The sequence below is a fragment of the Arachis hypogaea genome, chromosome 19 (assembly GCF_003086295.3).
Source record: "Arachis hypogaea cultivar Tifrunner chromosome 19, arahy.Tifrunner.gnm2.J5K5, whole genome shotgun sequence".
NCBI lineage: Eukaryota > Viridiplantae > Streptophyta > Magnoliopsida > Fabales > Fabaceae > Arachis > Arachis hypogaea.
This window is the reverse complement of record NC_092054.1, coordinates 147,705,967-147,723,040: the sequence shown is the minus strand read 5'-3', so window position 1 is coordinate 147,723,040 and position 17,074 is coordinate 147,705,967. Positions and strand designations below refer to the sequence as shown.

The following is a 17,074-nucleotide window of genomic DNA, read 5'->3' as shown; positions in this document are numbered from 1 at the left end:
CACCAGAAATCTCCCATATATATATATAACCTTAAGTTTGACACCAAGAAAAATATATACCTTAAGTTGATGCCTGTAAACTATTTATACTGATGACTGACACATACAATAGAATATTGGTAGTAACAGGAATAAGAATGACAGAGTCAAAGGATAAAGCAGTAACTTGACATACAAGTTGCTGAGTCTGTTATGCAGGTAGTTAGGATATTAATTAAGTCTGTTATTGTGTCTCAAGCCTATATAAGGATGAGTTCCTATTGATGTAATCAGAGAAGACAATTGTCAATGAGATCATTCATTGAATGAGTAAACATTTCATTTCTCTTCTTTCTCTTTTCTGTTCTTGTATGCTAAGCTACACAAATCTCTTCAGGCAGTCAAAGTCTAGTCTTCAAGAAGCACTTTATTAAACTTTGCAATTTGCATGATACTGTACATACTCGTAGGTTAATCTAGTTCTGGACAATAGCAACATAAACCCAGAGTGTAAAGATATTTCCCCACATATATATATATATAAAGGAAATGTAACTACAACACTGTGTAATCCTATGCCTATATTTCTTCACATTGGCCCCAAAGCCAAAACATTCAACTACACTATAAATACAGTTACTCTTGTTAGAAGTGAGTAAAAGATAAGAATGCTCTCTATAAGTTCGAATAAGATATCATGTACTGACTGCATATCTCTTCGGAGTGTCGAATAATGGGACCAAGTAAGCTTCGGAAAGGAGCATAATCGCCCGGTGGCAAGCCATCGTTGAAGCCTTGATCATAATAACCATAGAAGCCAAGCAGAACCGCAGCATCAGTATTTTATCGCTGCTTGCGGATTTTAGAATATGGGAGAATATCAACCTTAGTCGCCGATCCCTAAAGAGGGAGTTATAGTCGTATGCAGGAACGGACGATCTAGGGGAGAGACCTGGTTCTCGGTTGCTAGGGGAAAAGTGAGCAGCTGTAATTCCTTGTCCAAATAATTTAATCATCCATTGGCACATTGCATCTGTGATGATCTTGCAAAGTTGTTCGCGGAAGAACTTCCCTTCCTTCGAGACCATTGCTTTGATCAATGAAGCTCCATTCTGTTCATTCCGTGCAAATAAGTATTTTAGTGAATATATTTTTTTAATTGTGGGCCACACAAATCTTAAAATGCTCAATGTTGAATGAAGTGTCCACACAAATCTTAGAGGAACTCACAGCAGTCATGAGGAGTCTTCTTAGAACTACACCATCTTTGGATGGCAAAAGTCTCAAGACCAAGTATGCAACATCAAATGTATCAGTGCCCTTATTCAGTGAATTATCAAGGGATATCTCGCCGTTTGACGCTACTTGTTGCAAGGCTTTCCTGACATGGTATCAGAAGAATTAAATACTAGGATTTAAAAAACTGGAGGGAACAAGGAGCTTGGTCGAGAGTACGAGTTATATTCGCTTGAAGGTGAGAGTGGGAGAAGGACACAGGAACTACAGAATCGCCTCAGACGACTGCTATTTTGACTTACCTAGTTGCCCCTACTCTCAAGAATAGGGAAAGCCTTTGCCACTGGAACTCCTTCTTTCTGTTTAGAAGCACCTGTAATATGAACATGACAAAAATAAAGCCCTTTTAAAGGTAGTTTAAGATATATTGAGAAGAGACTACATATATTGGTCATGGTTACAACAAAAACTCCATCAGTGAATTTAAAACAGCTACAATTGGTTCGATAAGACGTGTCAAAAGCGTGCGCATTTTTTTTGTGTTGGGGGGGGGGGGGGGGGTTGTTTACGGGTAAACATTAACCAGATCCTAATATAAAGGTCTATTCATTTTTCTTCTCGTTTGTTCTAGGGGAAAAGGGCTCAGGATCTATTCTCGAGACGATAAAGCAAACAACTAAACACATGATAACATGATGAAGTTTATGAGGAAAACTGGCACACAGCTCTATTGTTCAAGGACTTATCATACCGAATGAAGTATATTCCTTGTTTCAGGTGAGTTTTCCGTGAGAAGTTTCCGGACGACATATGGGTATGCAGCCTCAAAAGTCTTGAAGTTTTTATCAGCAGCGATAGCCAAACCTGAAAATTTTTTGAAGAAAATCTGAGTTGAATACGATGAAATGTGTATCTGAAAATCAGCACATGTAAAATCATGCGTGATGAATAAAACTAATAAATATGACAATAGATAAGCATCCAAAAGTAGTTTACATGTAATATGGATAATTTACCTTCAAATGAAGCTAGGGATCGTAACACAAGTGTATAATATGGTGGCATACGGAAATGATACTTGAGTGCCACAGACCAAATCTTTCCAAGAACCTTGAGGAAATTTATTGAAAATTTCAGTAACTGAAGATAAATAGCTTACAAGAGCAAAGATAATGATAACTTTAGAAGGGATACTATTTACACATGACCATTACATGGTAATTATTACTTTTCTTATGTATAACTGTATAAGACCAACTGATCAATACTCAAAGTGTGGTTAATGAATAACCATATATCATAAAACAATTCAATTTTCACATGGACCCGCCTTATTAACCTATTATAACCTGCTGGCAGCACTGCACATATTTCAAGCACTATGTGAAGGACCAAAGGTAGTTCTAACAAAAACAGTCCCCACTATGCAAGTGCCTCTTCAGCATAAATTCAATTACTATTTGATGCTTGTTAAAGAATGAACCTCACCCTGCTGAACTTCACATCAGGAATTCCTTCTTTAAACTCTACTTCTCCCAAGGCCTGCTCCAATTCCTGAAAATATAGAGATTTAGCGAGTTAGTCATGTGAACAGAACTTTCAATGGGATGCAGTCTATATACAAGGAAGAACTGTTTGATATGAGAAACATATTCTCATTGTTGTCACATGATTAAATCTTGCAATTAAAGTATTATACCAAAGTAACAACTCGGATATTTGTTCCTGGCCTCACAACATCCATATCCATCAGCGATCGGACAAGGGATGCCCAGTCACCGTTTACTATATGAACTATTGAAGCCAGCATTGCAAACTGATGCCTTTTTTCCATTTGACAAAGCAAACCAAAATCCAGAAACCTAACACACACAACAGGGAAAACCTAAATTATTTTAGTGAAGGAAAACCATAATTCAATCAGATTGGATGAGGAAGGAATAAATATACCCTAGTTGTCCTGAGGAAGTGTAACGCAAGTTACCAGGATGTGGATCAGCATGTAATAAGCCTGTTTCAAGTAGTTGCACCAATGTTGCTTCAACACCTTTGCTAACCTGAATTAGGCAATGTGTAACGGATGTAAATATTCTTGGCATATGAAGCTCGCATAATAGCATAGCAATCAGTCTCAGATACCAAACAGAGCAAGGTTTTAGTAGAATCAGTAATTCTTAACTGAAAAAAAATTTCAGTTGAGTAATAAAGGGCCAAATAAGCTAATTGAATATTGATTAAGCAGTATTTAGATTTGAATTGAAATTCATTGGTATTAGAAGGCTAAAAGTTCCCATGTCACTCACGCATCTCTTGTCAATCTAGTGGAAAAAATATTGGTTATATTCAAGCATTTAATGGGATCTAAGGATAAGATAACAGTCCTATATTATCCAGATGCAATATATACATGATTTTTTACACAATTTCCAGAAAAGAAATGGATGCTGCATTTGTGTTTACGCACCATATCAAGGAGACGCCTTTTTGCATCTACTTTCTGCTTTTCTGCATATTCAGAGACATTTCTAGCTGAGGTCCCAGTAGATGAAGAGAGCAAATCTGTTGGACTTTCACCAACCATCCACTCCATGGTCAGAACTCTCTTTCGACTCAAATGGTGAAACACCCTTGGCACGCGCATGAAAGTAAAGCGAGAGTGAACTTCCTGAATTAGAAATAACATGATACGAAAAAAGTGAATACAAAGAGAATATTGAATAAAAAAAGATAATGATTGAAATTGAATAAAAAAAGATAAATTGAAGTTGAAATAGAAAACAAAAGGGATAGATTGAAATTAAATACAAAGAGAATTACTCTACTTTTTATCCAATTTCTTGATGCAACATGAAAGGGACTCACTCAACCTAACTTGTCTACACCATAATTTGATAATTGAATTGAAGGAAATCACTCAACTTTCTACCCAATTCTCTAATGCAACAAGAGAAGGACTTACTCAACCTCACTTGTTCACACCATGGTTTCATCACGAAACCAAAAAGTGCTTTGGCACTCCTTTAATCACTCAATGACGGCTACAATAGTTTAGAAGGTATTTATACCCTCTTATTAGGTCAAAATAAAGAAAACCCTAAGCCTACTAACATAAAGTCCAATCTAATAACTAATAAACAAAATCAAAATACATGAAATTCAATTGAACATTCTAATATTTAAAAATATAAACAAATAACTACTAAATAATACTTAAACTCTTCATATCACGAAAATTTGAAGCACGTATTATAACAAGTCAGCCAAAAGAGCAAAACACTAATGAAAGTTTTCATTAATGCTCTAAATATCCAGTTTATAGATCTCCTCATTATGTAAACTTAATCCAATTAATATGAATGTCATTCATTACCAGAAATTTTGAAGCATTTGCAGCCTCTAAAGTGTAATCCAATTCACCAACAAAACCTTTCCCAAGCTCATCAGCATATAGGCGAGGGTCACTCTTTCTCTTGGCAATCTTTTGCAGCAGCCCTAACTGAACTTGTTAATATACACATTAGATTAACATTTAATGTTGGATGGAACAATAATGGTGAAGAACCAAGGTCAACAATAGTCAATACAAACCCCAAGGCGAAGAATATAGACATCTCGCACCACCACATGGTGCAAATTAGGACGCTGAACTTTCACAGCAACATTAATGCCATTCGTAGTACGAGCAAAGTAGACCTATAAATTACAAATAAAAAAATGAATATGACATAATCACAGCAATAGTTCTTCTTAATGAATACAGCCACATGCATCCACAATTCACACCAGTAATACCTAATTATGCATTGAATTCTGTCATAGCGAAAGGTACCTGACCAAATGATGCAGCAGCTATAGGTTCCTCAGAAATGTAACTGAAGTATGACTCTACAGGAGAACCTAATTCTTCCTCAATAATTTTCATAGCAACATTCCTGGGAAAAGGAGGGATTTGATCATGCAGTTCAGACAACGCCTGCAAGAAGAAAGTATAGGAATAAATTGCCAAGACAGTTATCCAAACTCAAAATCTCAAAATGTAAATAGCATTACAAACACGATGAAATGGAATTATGTTGTACTTGTACATGGCCCAAGAAAAAGAGTTCAACACAGAGAGTCAGAGGTAGATGCCATATGAGTCTAAGATAGAAAACAAAAATACCTTTTTACACTCAAATTAGTATCACTGCTAAAGAACATATTTAAAAGTCACGAATAATTTGACTTATAACCATGTATTATCTTCATCCAACAAGAGATTATGACTGCTCATAAACCAACAATAAGCCCTTCCTTTGGAATTCATTGCTAGAATGATATGTCCACCAATAAGAAAATAGCAACAGAGATACAGTTTTTAATCTAACCTTGGACATCTCAACACCAATGATATCTGGTCTTGTAGAAAGGGACTGACCAACTGCATCACCAATCAAATGAATGTAACAAGGATATTGGTAACCTTACGAATGTATGATATAAATGAAGAAGCCCATTTTTTTAATGCAATACGCACTAAAGGAATCAAATAAAGCATGATAATGAAATTATGATGGAAACTCAACTCAAAAATTATAGTAAGATGTTGAACAGATCAAATTCCACACCTTTTATAAAGGTTGGGCCGAGATTAAGCATTGTTTCCTTTAACACCATCCCAAAATTATAATCGGAGGTTTTATCATCCAACTCCTCTTCTGAACTTAGTTGTAGAAACTTTCTAATCCCCGAAGTTCGAATATTGATCACAGCAGCGGCAAAGGAGGAAAATACCTTCCAGTATAAAATATAAGTTAATATGGACTCACTTCAACAAAGAGCCAAGAAACCATTGAAGGAAACATCTAATGACAAATCCACTAAATATAACATAGCGCATAGCAGACCTAACCAAATGATGTGGATTTATGTTTATTTATTCAAACTGTCAAGAGAACTACCTCAAGAACCCGAAGGCCCACCACATGGGGCCTGACACTGAAGTAGTGAGCAACATCCTGAGGGTCATAAACTTCAGGAAGGGGCTTAGACCACATCTTAGACAAATAATATAAGTAACCTGCATATGCCTCCAAGGCCTTGAGATCAGCCATTAGCAAATCCACTGCAGTCAGTCCTGGAAGACAAAAAATAAGATACAAAATCAATCCGTTATTTATAGAATGAAACCGCATTTAGCTCTAAAAACATAGCTCCTAACCAGGAGTGGAAATGAAATAAATATGCTCAGCTAAAGCTTGGGCTCAATGAAAAGTGAACTTAATTCCCATGATTGAGCTCATATCACTGGAAATTCGGGTGCAGCTCAAGCGCAAGAACTAATTCAAGCTAAATTAAACCTTTTGATAATAATAACCACAATAATTAAGGAATCCAATTGAAAACAGCCAACAGTAGAGTTAACTAAGTTGCAGCTTTCCCCCTAACATTTCAAGCAATTTCAAACAATACCCAATTCATAAAGCTGAATTCCAAATCGAATTAGGCACATATTAGAACACCCCAAATGAAAAAGAACAAAAATTTATCATGTTTGTGTACCTGGGTACCAAGGTTGAGGCCAAGAAGGAGAAGAGTAAGGAGGAGCAAGAGGATCCTCGAGGTGGCGAAGCCATACTATGTCGTCGATTTTCTTGGCAACCTGGGGAATGCGGAAGGTCTCAGAGGCCCAAGTAACTCCGCTATCGATCCCTCTCTTGAGGAAATCCACGTCCTTGCGAACCACGTTAGCGAAGTGGCTGAAATTCCCAAAAGCTCCCGGCTTTTTCTTGTGGTGCTTCTGCTTCTTGTGGTTGTTGTGAGGGACGAGTCCGGAGGAGGCGGTTGCACGGACGGAGAGGAGGGAGGAGATGGGCGGGGACGACGGCGGCTGCAGGGACGGCGCAATCACCGCCGCCATGGAAGAAGGGATTGGTGAAGTGGGAAGCAGGTGTGTGTAGGTGAATGCTTTGTGTGGGTTATGAAGTGACACGATATGATTTGAATTATGATTCACAACTTTGGATTTCCGATTGCTATTTGCTTCATTGGCCTATCAACTATCAACTATTTAGCTACCTTCATCTTCATGCTAAATTCCAGACAATTGATTTCTCAATTATGTGTATCAATAAAGATTAATGACTAAAGTTATTAAAATACTAACTCTTTCAAAATTAGTCAACAACTTTTTCACTTTTTAAGTACCAAGATTTATACAAATTTGGGTAAATAATTTAATTAAGTTATTTTTGAAAAATAATTTAAATAATAAATAATTATATTAAATAATTTATAAATAAGTTATTTTGTATTTGGGTTTTTAGTTTTAAAAATATTTATTTTTATAGAAATATAATAAAAAAAATAGTAGTATTATGAGAGAAGTCATTTTTTTAACTTCTCTGTAAGTTCTTAAATAGCATTTTAAAAATCTGCAATTTGATTTTGAAAATTGCACCAAATATTAATACCACTACTTTTCATAAGTCAAAAACTCAAAAAAATTACTTTTAAAGTTTTCAAATAGACTCTTAAATGTATTTGTGAAAAAACAAAGTTTTTAATGCGAAAATTGTTGTAATATGATGGTCAAAGACCATTGAACCTTTTCATGATAAAATGATTATATTACCAAAAAAATCACATTAAATAAATATTAAAAAATAAATATTTCTTACATATATAAATAAAGCATGATCTGAGGTCATATATACAATTAATAAAAATTTTCTCTTTTTTATACTGCTAATATACTATTTTCTCTTTATATATATATATATATATATATATATATATATAATTTTTATTATATTAAAATATTAATTGTAGTGAATATTAATATTTAAATTTTTTATTTAAATTTTTTATTTTTTATTTATTTATTTTATAACAAAAACCTAATTTTACATATATATATATATGACCATTCATATTAGTTATAAAAAATAATTAGTATTCTATAAATGGGAATTGTTTATTGTATAGATAACACATGTATAAATTTTTTAATTTTTTTATGGTATTTTTTAATTTGGTACATCATAGACTATTTTTAAGTTCTAGTTTAAATTTATTGTTGGACAATAAATTACTGCAAATATAAAGTAAAATTTAAACTTTAAAAATTTTTTTTCTTTTGGTCTTGGAACTTTCAACTCTTAATCCTATAAATATAAATTGTATAAATATAGATATGAGTTTTTTTTTTTTTGTTCATATAATTTTTTATTTTTGGACATATATAATTTTGTTTGGTTCATTGTTCAAATAATTTTGTTTTTGGACCTGCTATTTTATTTTTGGTCAGGGTTTTTGTCGTTACATTAACAATATGATCCTGAAAGTTTAATGGGCTTTGGGTTTACTAGAAGCCCATTATTGACTATGGGCCTGTTAATGCGTATTACAATTTGCAAAATTTCTTTAAAGAAAAAAGGTTGATTGGATCTTACTGAAAGAACAACCCAGAGCTACCAACGGATTTGTAGTGTGAAGTTGAGAGTAAATCATCCAACCTGGTATCTATCTAATTTTTTTTTAAAGATAAGGCAATTTCTGTTTTAAAAAAAAAAACATTACAGCTCCTAACAAATTTTTTCAAGACAATACGATCTCTTTGAAAAAAATAAAGGTTAAATAGTAAAAAAATTTAATGTCGTGGACTTTTATTTGTAATTTGTAGAAACTTTAAACCTCTACAAAATTCGATTTTACAATAGGATGACTACCATTATTATTATCACCGTCTTTTTAATCATTATCATTATAATTTATATTTTTACTATTTCAATTATGCAATTATATCATACCATCGTCATTAATTCATTATCTTCTCAATCATCATAAACACCGATAGCAATACCACCTCAACATCACCATTTTCTTCTCTCATTTTTTTATGTGAGGTTATTTTTTTCTTTTGAAAAGTTTTCGTATTGTGATTACATTTTTTTCTTGTAACATCACTTTCGAGAATGATTTTTTTTTTTACTAGGAATGACAAAACTCTCCAAAACGTGGGGATCCTGTGGAACTATCCCAAATAGAAACATGAAGACGGAAAATTTTCTTCGCGGAAATAGGAATGTGAGCCAAAAATCTTTTGAGGCAGACGTGGGGATCCCGCCCCGTCCCGCTAATCCCCAGATTATTAAATTTACTTAAATATCCTCAATAATTTATTTTTAACATAAATTTTTTAGTCATTTTCACATAATATATATATATATATTTTGAAAAACTTAATCCTAATTTTAAAAGTATCTTTTTTACTCTCCAGTCACCCCAAAAGGTTAGAACTTGCAAATTCCAATCTCCCATAATGTCACAACCATGCTCTTCGCCATTCCTGCTCAGTGCTCATCATGTAGTTACTCCCTCGTCACCTCATTGTCTCTTATCGTGGCATTTTTTCCCCTTTTTTATCACTGTGTGACTGTATCCTTATATGTTGGAATAATAATTTTTTAATTTTTTATTAGAATTTTCATTTAAATGATCAATATAGGAAGATGAGAATAGGTCCCGTAAAAAATGGGGATGGGGACAATATTCTCCCATGACGAAAATTGGGACGGGAACAGAAAGCAAATCTAGAGATGGAAATGAAAACGAGAAGGTATCTTCCGTCCTCTTCCTGTTCTATTGTCATTCCTATTCCCCACTTATCTACCACTAAATAAAGAATTTTTTTAAAAAATTTTATAAATGGTTTGTGAGAATTTTAAATCTCCACAAAATTAATTTTTATTATTATTTAACAGATATTTTAATAAAAGAATCATATTATCTTAAAATAATTTTATTAAAGGTAAAAATATCTTTTTTTTTTACAAAGATGACTTTATCCTTTTAAAAAAATAGACAGCAATTAAGTTTTGTGTTTACTCGTTTGTGAAGTTGAATGTAGGTTTAGAAGTTTCTTTTAACTGTATAATGTTTTTGTTGATTAAAAGTGTAGATTTACTTTATACATTTTAGTTAATGATTTGGATTTATATGACTAAAATAAAGTATTTAATCAAGTATGAAAATTCATTCCTACTGATATAGGAAAGGATCAAATTATTATTATTTTTTTTTTGGAATTATCCTATATGTGCAAATGTCTAAAGAATTCTCTTTTTCCAGAACATCTATATTGAGTTATTGACAAGGGTAAATAATTCCTTCAAAATGGCTTGAATGTCTAAGTAATAATTAATTGCTTAAATAACCCATATGTGCCATATGAAGTAGTGAAAAATGCAATAAATATAATGATAATAATATATATTAAGCATATGCACAAGAGTGAGGTGTGAGGGCCTAAAGGGGTTAGTTTGTAGAGCAATAACCAAGAAATAAGGGAAGAAATGAAACCATGCATGAAATCATCATCTTCTTCTTAAAATTATTTTTCACAAATCATATATATATACACACACATGATTATTTACATAAAAATATTTTTATAAGAAAAAAATAACAAAATATAATAACTAATTAAAATATCGATTTAACTCCTATATTTTTTTGATATTATAATTTTAAATGTGTTAACAAATTCTACAAAAATTCTATTAAGTAATTAAGACGATTTTACGAGTTAAATTTTGTTGCGGTTTCATATTTTATATATTTAATTTACTCTTTTTATTTTAAGAATAATCTTAATTTTTGCTATTTTTTTCTAAAAATTATTAGATAATTTAACCTAAATTAATTACTTAACACAATACATATTAATATGTTAATTATTATTTTGATATAAAAATGTTTTAAGAGAGAGAGAGAGAGAGATGGGAGTGAAATTAAAACATGGATAGGCCCCCCAAACTCCTGAGCCCTTTTACAGGCAATGGCATATGCTGTTGTGGTACTTTAATTTGAGGATTTATTGATTTTGGTTATAAAGAAACTATGAAATGTACCATTTTCTTTCTTTCTTTTTGGGCACATTACAATAGAAAAGGAACAAAATTGGCATCTCTTATCTCTCTGCACTGCGAATTGACTACACTCAATGTGCTATACATATAAAGTTGCATCTCCTTCCACCTTTTACAGTCTCTTTTTTTTGTGATTCAATTCAAATCAAATTGGGATTGGGATCGATCAACAATAATTGAAATGAGATCTATATATATATAATAACATGGTATGTACTTAATTAAATCTCTTTATTTTTGTTCTAATTTTCTACTTGATAGATTCTTTGGGAATATTGTCACTGGTATACCATCAATCATTTTTTATTACATAATGGGCTAGATTGGTTGATGAGTTTAATTAAGAAGTTTTGTAGCACAAAAAATTTGGTTAAATAATAACTTGTACGTAGACTACGAATAAAAAGAGACTTGTATTAATGAAAATATTCGATTCCCACATTTGCTGCCTTAAAAGAAATTCTTATGTGTTCTAAAAATAATTATATCTATTAATATATAAATTTAATTTTGATGCATTATTATGAATAATTTTATACGTATTTCAATTACATAATTTTATAATAGAAATAAAAAAGATAAATCGAAATTGAGTACAAAAGGAATCACTTTACTTTCTACTCACGCAATAAGAAAGGAACTCCTCAACTTAACTTGTCAATGTCATAGTTTGGAAATTGAATCGAAAGGACTCCTCAACCTTCTACCTAATTTTTCGATACAATAAGAGAGGGACTCATCAATTTTAATTGTCCACACTATGGTTTTATTACGAAACCAAAAAAAAAAATTTCAAACTTTTAAATTATTTTGTATTACGACTATCCTAGTTTATGAGGTATTTATAACTTCTTATTAGGTTAAAATATAAAAAATCCAAAACCCACAACCATAAGGTCCAATATAGTAATTAAATAAACAAATCAAAATATATCAAATTAAAACATTCTAAAAATGTACACTAATAACTTCTAAATGACAATTAAACTCTTCATATCACGAATATTTGAAGCACATATCAATATACATATTTTAATATATAAATATTACTTTTGTTGGATTTCAATTATCATGCGTGTTCATGCTTCGTACTAAATATTTCATCAATAATAGTAAGTTATTACCTGTACGTAGAATATTTTAAATTTTCAATACAATGTCCGAATTTGATCATGTTCCAAATAAAACAATGCTACTGAATAAAAGTCAACAAATGTACTTGGAGCGACTAGCGAGTGGGGTAACTTGTTGATGACGTGATGGAGAAAAAAAAGTGCTGCTTCTAAAAAATAATAATGACAGGAAATTATTTTTAATGAATTAATATTAACTAATTTTTTCATAAAATTATTTTTTTTAACTTTGAGTTTTTAAAAAATTTAGAGTTTATAATTAGAATTTAAATTTTAAAAATTATAATTAATAATAAAAAATAATTTCAAAATATTAGTTAATATTAGCTAAAAAAATTAATTCTCTAATTAAACTCTTAAAAAATTATAGAATTAAATTCTCAAATAACATTTTATATAGAGTATAATGTAATAATCCGAATATAAAACTTGTAATATATACTTATAAGATATATAAACACTTCTATCTTTCGGGTTAAATTTTTAATATAAATGATACATTAAAATTTTTGTGATAAAATAAGTTTAGAATTTAATTTTTATTATTTACAAAAAAATCAACATAAGATAAGTAAATAAATATTCACATAAAGTCTAAAAAAATCTTATATAAAAATTTGTAAAATATATAATTTTTATATTTTTATTAATGAGTTTATACTTTTTAAATAAATAATTTTATCAGAATACTAATAACCCCACTAGTTTGGGTGGAGCCCTATATGGTATATACAATTATGATGATTATGGTTATATAATGCATGCTTTCTGTTATATCAATGGAATGCAATGCAAGCACAAAACTAATAATTAGGAATCTAATGATTGTGTTTCTTTCTCGTGTTCTTGCATTGTTTTGTAGGATTTTAGAATTTAGTGGTGGCGACAATTCATCACATGTTAGAATTTAATTTATATTCTATATAATCCAATTTGTTAATATAAAAATTAATTTGAGTGGTATTGTTGATTATTAAATAACTATTTTCAGTTAATTGTATTTGGTTCTTTAATAGAGAGAACATATAGTAAGTCATAAATATTTTTGAGTTCTCAATTCTAAGTTCTAACTATTAAAATACTTTGATTTTGTCCGAGCTGGTGGTTCAAGCAAATCAGAAGTTTCAAATTTACATAAAAAAAAGGTTTATGATTGGACATATGTAGAACATTATTAGTTTAATAAAAATATTGATATATGTGGTATTAGAATGAAAAATTACCTCCTTCTAACCGTTAAGCATAAACATGTGTTGAATTCTTTAAAACTTGTTTCTAAATTTCGAAATTACTTAAAAAAATTCACAAAATGTTTATACTAATTTCGAAATGCTCAATATTTTCACATAAAGAAAAAAAAAATTAGAGACTCAAACAATATAAAAAGAGAAAATAATGGTCATCACTTTTTGAAAATAATTTTTTAATAATCTGTTGAATGCAAATGGGTTTTTAAGATTAAAAAAAGATTAATCATGTAATATTGAGTGCTACAATGCGATTTGCTGTCAAAGAATTTACTCAAAGTGAAAAAATTGACTATAAATAAATATTTTTTCCTGTTTTAAATAAAGATTTTTTTTTCTCGTTATTATGATATTAGTAGTACATTTTGGTATGGAATTAAGAGGTCTTATAAGGTAATTCAAAAATTTTATCTCAAGTGCTCATGTTGGTAATTTTATTAAACCAATAATAATCGTAGTTTCAATCATAGCTAATTTTTTTTAATCTAAATTTAGAATTTCTAATTCTTGAATCATTAACTGGGATAAAATGAGATTGTTTTGATAGTTCAAATTAAAAGTCCAAAAATATTTATGATTTGTTATTTTCTCTTTATCAAAAAATTAATTAACTGATAATACAATTAACTAAAAAATAATTATTTAATGATTAATAATATTGTCTAAACTAATTTTTATATCAACCAATTGAATCACATATAAAATATAAAATTCTAACACCAAATGCACATGCAATAATTCCATCCCCTTTATTTCTTCTTGCTTGTTTTATATTGTATTATAACTTTCGTAATAGAGTAAATGGTTTTATCATCCCTGAAAAATCATTTATTTTTTAAATTAATTTTTAATTTTTTAATTAAATTTATCTTTTAAATATTTTAAATTAATCACATTAGTTATTTCGTCACCTTCATTATTGACAACGTCAAAATTTATTAATATGACGCATTAAGTAATAATACACTAATCACATTACATATTTAGCCGTCTTAATTAATTGATAATATAATAAGTTTATGAAATTAGATCAAATCAATCTCAATTTGAGAATAATCTTAAGCCATTAAAATATTTCAATTTGAGACTAATTTAATCCGATTTAATAATTTTATTATATTAGCAACTAACTATATAACTGTTAGTTGTACGGGTGTGCATGGCCCGGGCCGGTTCGAAGATCCGGCCCGGCCCCGAATACTTTAGGGACTATTTTGGTGTGATTTTACTGGGTCTAGGGCTGGGTAAGAGTCTCAAAAATAGATCCAGTCATTATTTCGGGTCGGGTCCAAGCTATGGCTTGGGTCACCCGAAGTCGGTCCGGTGGCCCGATCATCATACACAATTAATATTTTGTGTTATTAATGATGGATGATGGCTATTCTTATGTAGAATTTAAGTATTGTAAACCTTAATATTTTGTATTATTAGTTATTATAAGACTATAAGTTAATGTTTTATGTTTAAAATGCATAAGATTTTAGACTAATGCATAATATTGTGTTATTTATATTGATTTAAATATTTGGTGTTATTAGACAATATTAGTATTGATTATGGTTATGCTTTAATTCTAGAGAAGAGTTGGTTCTTGTTAAATTTTTCTAAGTGAATTTTACCATGTCAAATAATGGTTGGAGTCTTGGAAATTTGGATATTTTTACATGCTAACTTATAAGAAGGTATCAAGACAATGTAATGTTAACGGCTCGGTTTTCACCCGGATTTTACCCGGTATAATCGTGGCTCGAAAGTGTATATATTTCATCGGGTATAGGGTCAGGTTCGGGTCTAATAAATAGACCCGGTATATATTTCGGGTCGAATTTGGGCCACATCAAACCCAGTTTCACTCGAGTCATGCACACCCCTAGTTAGTTGTGTGTTTTGATGCTATTTAATATGTCATATCAATAAATTTTAATGTCATTAATAATAGAAGTATGAAACTTAAAATCTTTAAAGAATAAATTTAATAAAAAAAATCTTTCAAAAGATCAATTTAAAAAATAAATAATATTTTAAAAACGAATTTGATCATGTAATCTTCCATAATATATACACCATAATTCAATGTCCATAATGATATGCTTAGCTTATTTAGTATTTATCGATATAATTACTGGCTAATATTTATATTAAAAATTAATAATCTTATTTATTTATTCTCATAATTTATCAGACTCTCAATTTTTTTTTGTATTTGCGTTTTAAGTTTCGTCATTAACCACACTTCTTTTATTTTGTTAGAGATATATAATTGTTTATATCTCTTTTTTTTATAAATTTAAATTAAAAAAATATTTTATGATATGATATTAGAATTTTTATAATTAAAAAGTATAGAATTTTATTATTATTGATAAAAAAAAACAGAAATTTAGTACAAGACAAATAAAAAATAATTATTTAAATTAGTCTTTAAAATTTATTTTTGTTAAATAATACGGTCTCTTTTTTAATTTAATTCAAAAAATAAAGTATAAAATAATTTACAAATATTTTAAAAAATCTCAAAATAATTCTTAAATTTTTTTAAAATAATAATTTTAATTAAACAGATGAAATTAAAAAGAGACTATAAAAAACAATAATTAAAAATTATTTTGTGTATTTTAAAATATTAAAAATTAATTTTTTAATATTATAAATCTTAGGACTGGCCTATACAAAATATTCATACATACCTAACAAAATTTGTACATAAAAAAATATATTAAATATAAAACCATTCATATATTATTTTTTGAGAAATGCTAGGACCTGTAATTTTTGTGATTTATAGCCATCAAATAGTCATCAATGATGATTTTAATGGTGTGAGATTTCATTCAATGACTCATTTTTCTTTACTGGTTACATACTGGTCAGAATTAAAAAAAATTGATCGCCTCCTAGACTTTTCTTTATTTTTTAACTTAAACTTTTGAAATAAATAATTTCAACATCCTTAGTTATTGTTTACGTGTTTAGGGAAGTCCCAAAAAAAAAAAATCCTTTCACAATCGGTATTCATCGCTGCTAAACACAATGAGTACAAATTTTCTCTTCATTGCAAGTCATTCACTTAATTAAGCACAAACGACTGACTACTATTCTTTTTCTATGGTCAAGGAAGATTTAAACTTTCGACTTCTGTTTAAGGTTCCAAATGATAATGAACCATTAGTTCTCATTCATGTAAAGTAGAATTTATGTTACTGTAACTATAGTAATTATAGTATTTTAAAAGATGTTAAAATTAAAATAATATTTTTTATTTTATCAAATAATATTTTTAAAAAATATTAAAAATATATATAATTTTAATTTTAATAATATTTACATAATTATCATAATGACGATGCATAACATAATCATATTATAATTCATCCTATAAAAATATTGCAGATTGAAGATGGTTGTTATGATGGAGTAGTTTATGAAAGTTGCCTCCTCTCATGTGTAGTTCAGTTAAAGCTGCCATTTACAAGGAATATGTAGTTGTCGGGTTCTTGTGTTGCCAACTTTGTACAATTCATAATAAAAGGAGAAATATTATTTTCTAAAAAGTGGATATCACATGAAC

At 29.6% G+C, this 17,074-nt stretch overlaps 1 protein-coding gene across 1 annotated transcript; it reads right to left on the bottom strand.

The window, feature by feature from the left end:
• Positions 1 to 388: 388 nt before the first annotated feature.
• LOC112775784 (uncharacterized) lies at positions 389 to 7,389 on the bottom strand. Its single transcript, XM_025819629.3, has 16 exons — positions 6,757 to 7,389; positions 6,156 to 6,331; positions 5,823 to 5,988; positions 5,583 to 5,635; positions 5,045 to 5,188; positions 4,804 to 4,908; positions 4,586 to 4,711; positions 3,680 to 3,880; positions 3,166 to 3,272; positions 2,915 to 3,077; positions 2,704 to 2,769; positions 2,232 to 2,325; positions 1,967 to 2,079; positions 1,518 to 1,588; positions 1,210 to 1,360; positions 389 to 1,091 (listed from the first exon to the last, which is right to left on the bottom strand). The coding sequence occupies exons 1-16, from the start codon at positions 7,112 to 7,114 to the stop codon at positions 675 to 677; spliced, it is 2,511 nt and encodes an 836-aa protein (XP_025675414.1). The 5' UTR covers positions 7,115 to 7,389; the 3' UTR covers positions 389 to 674.
• Between the last annotated feature and the right edge of the window lie 9,685 nt (positions 7,390 to 17,074).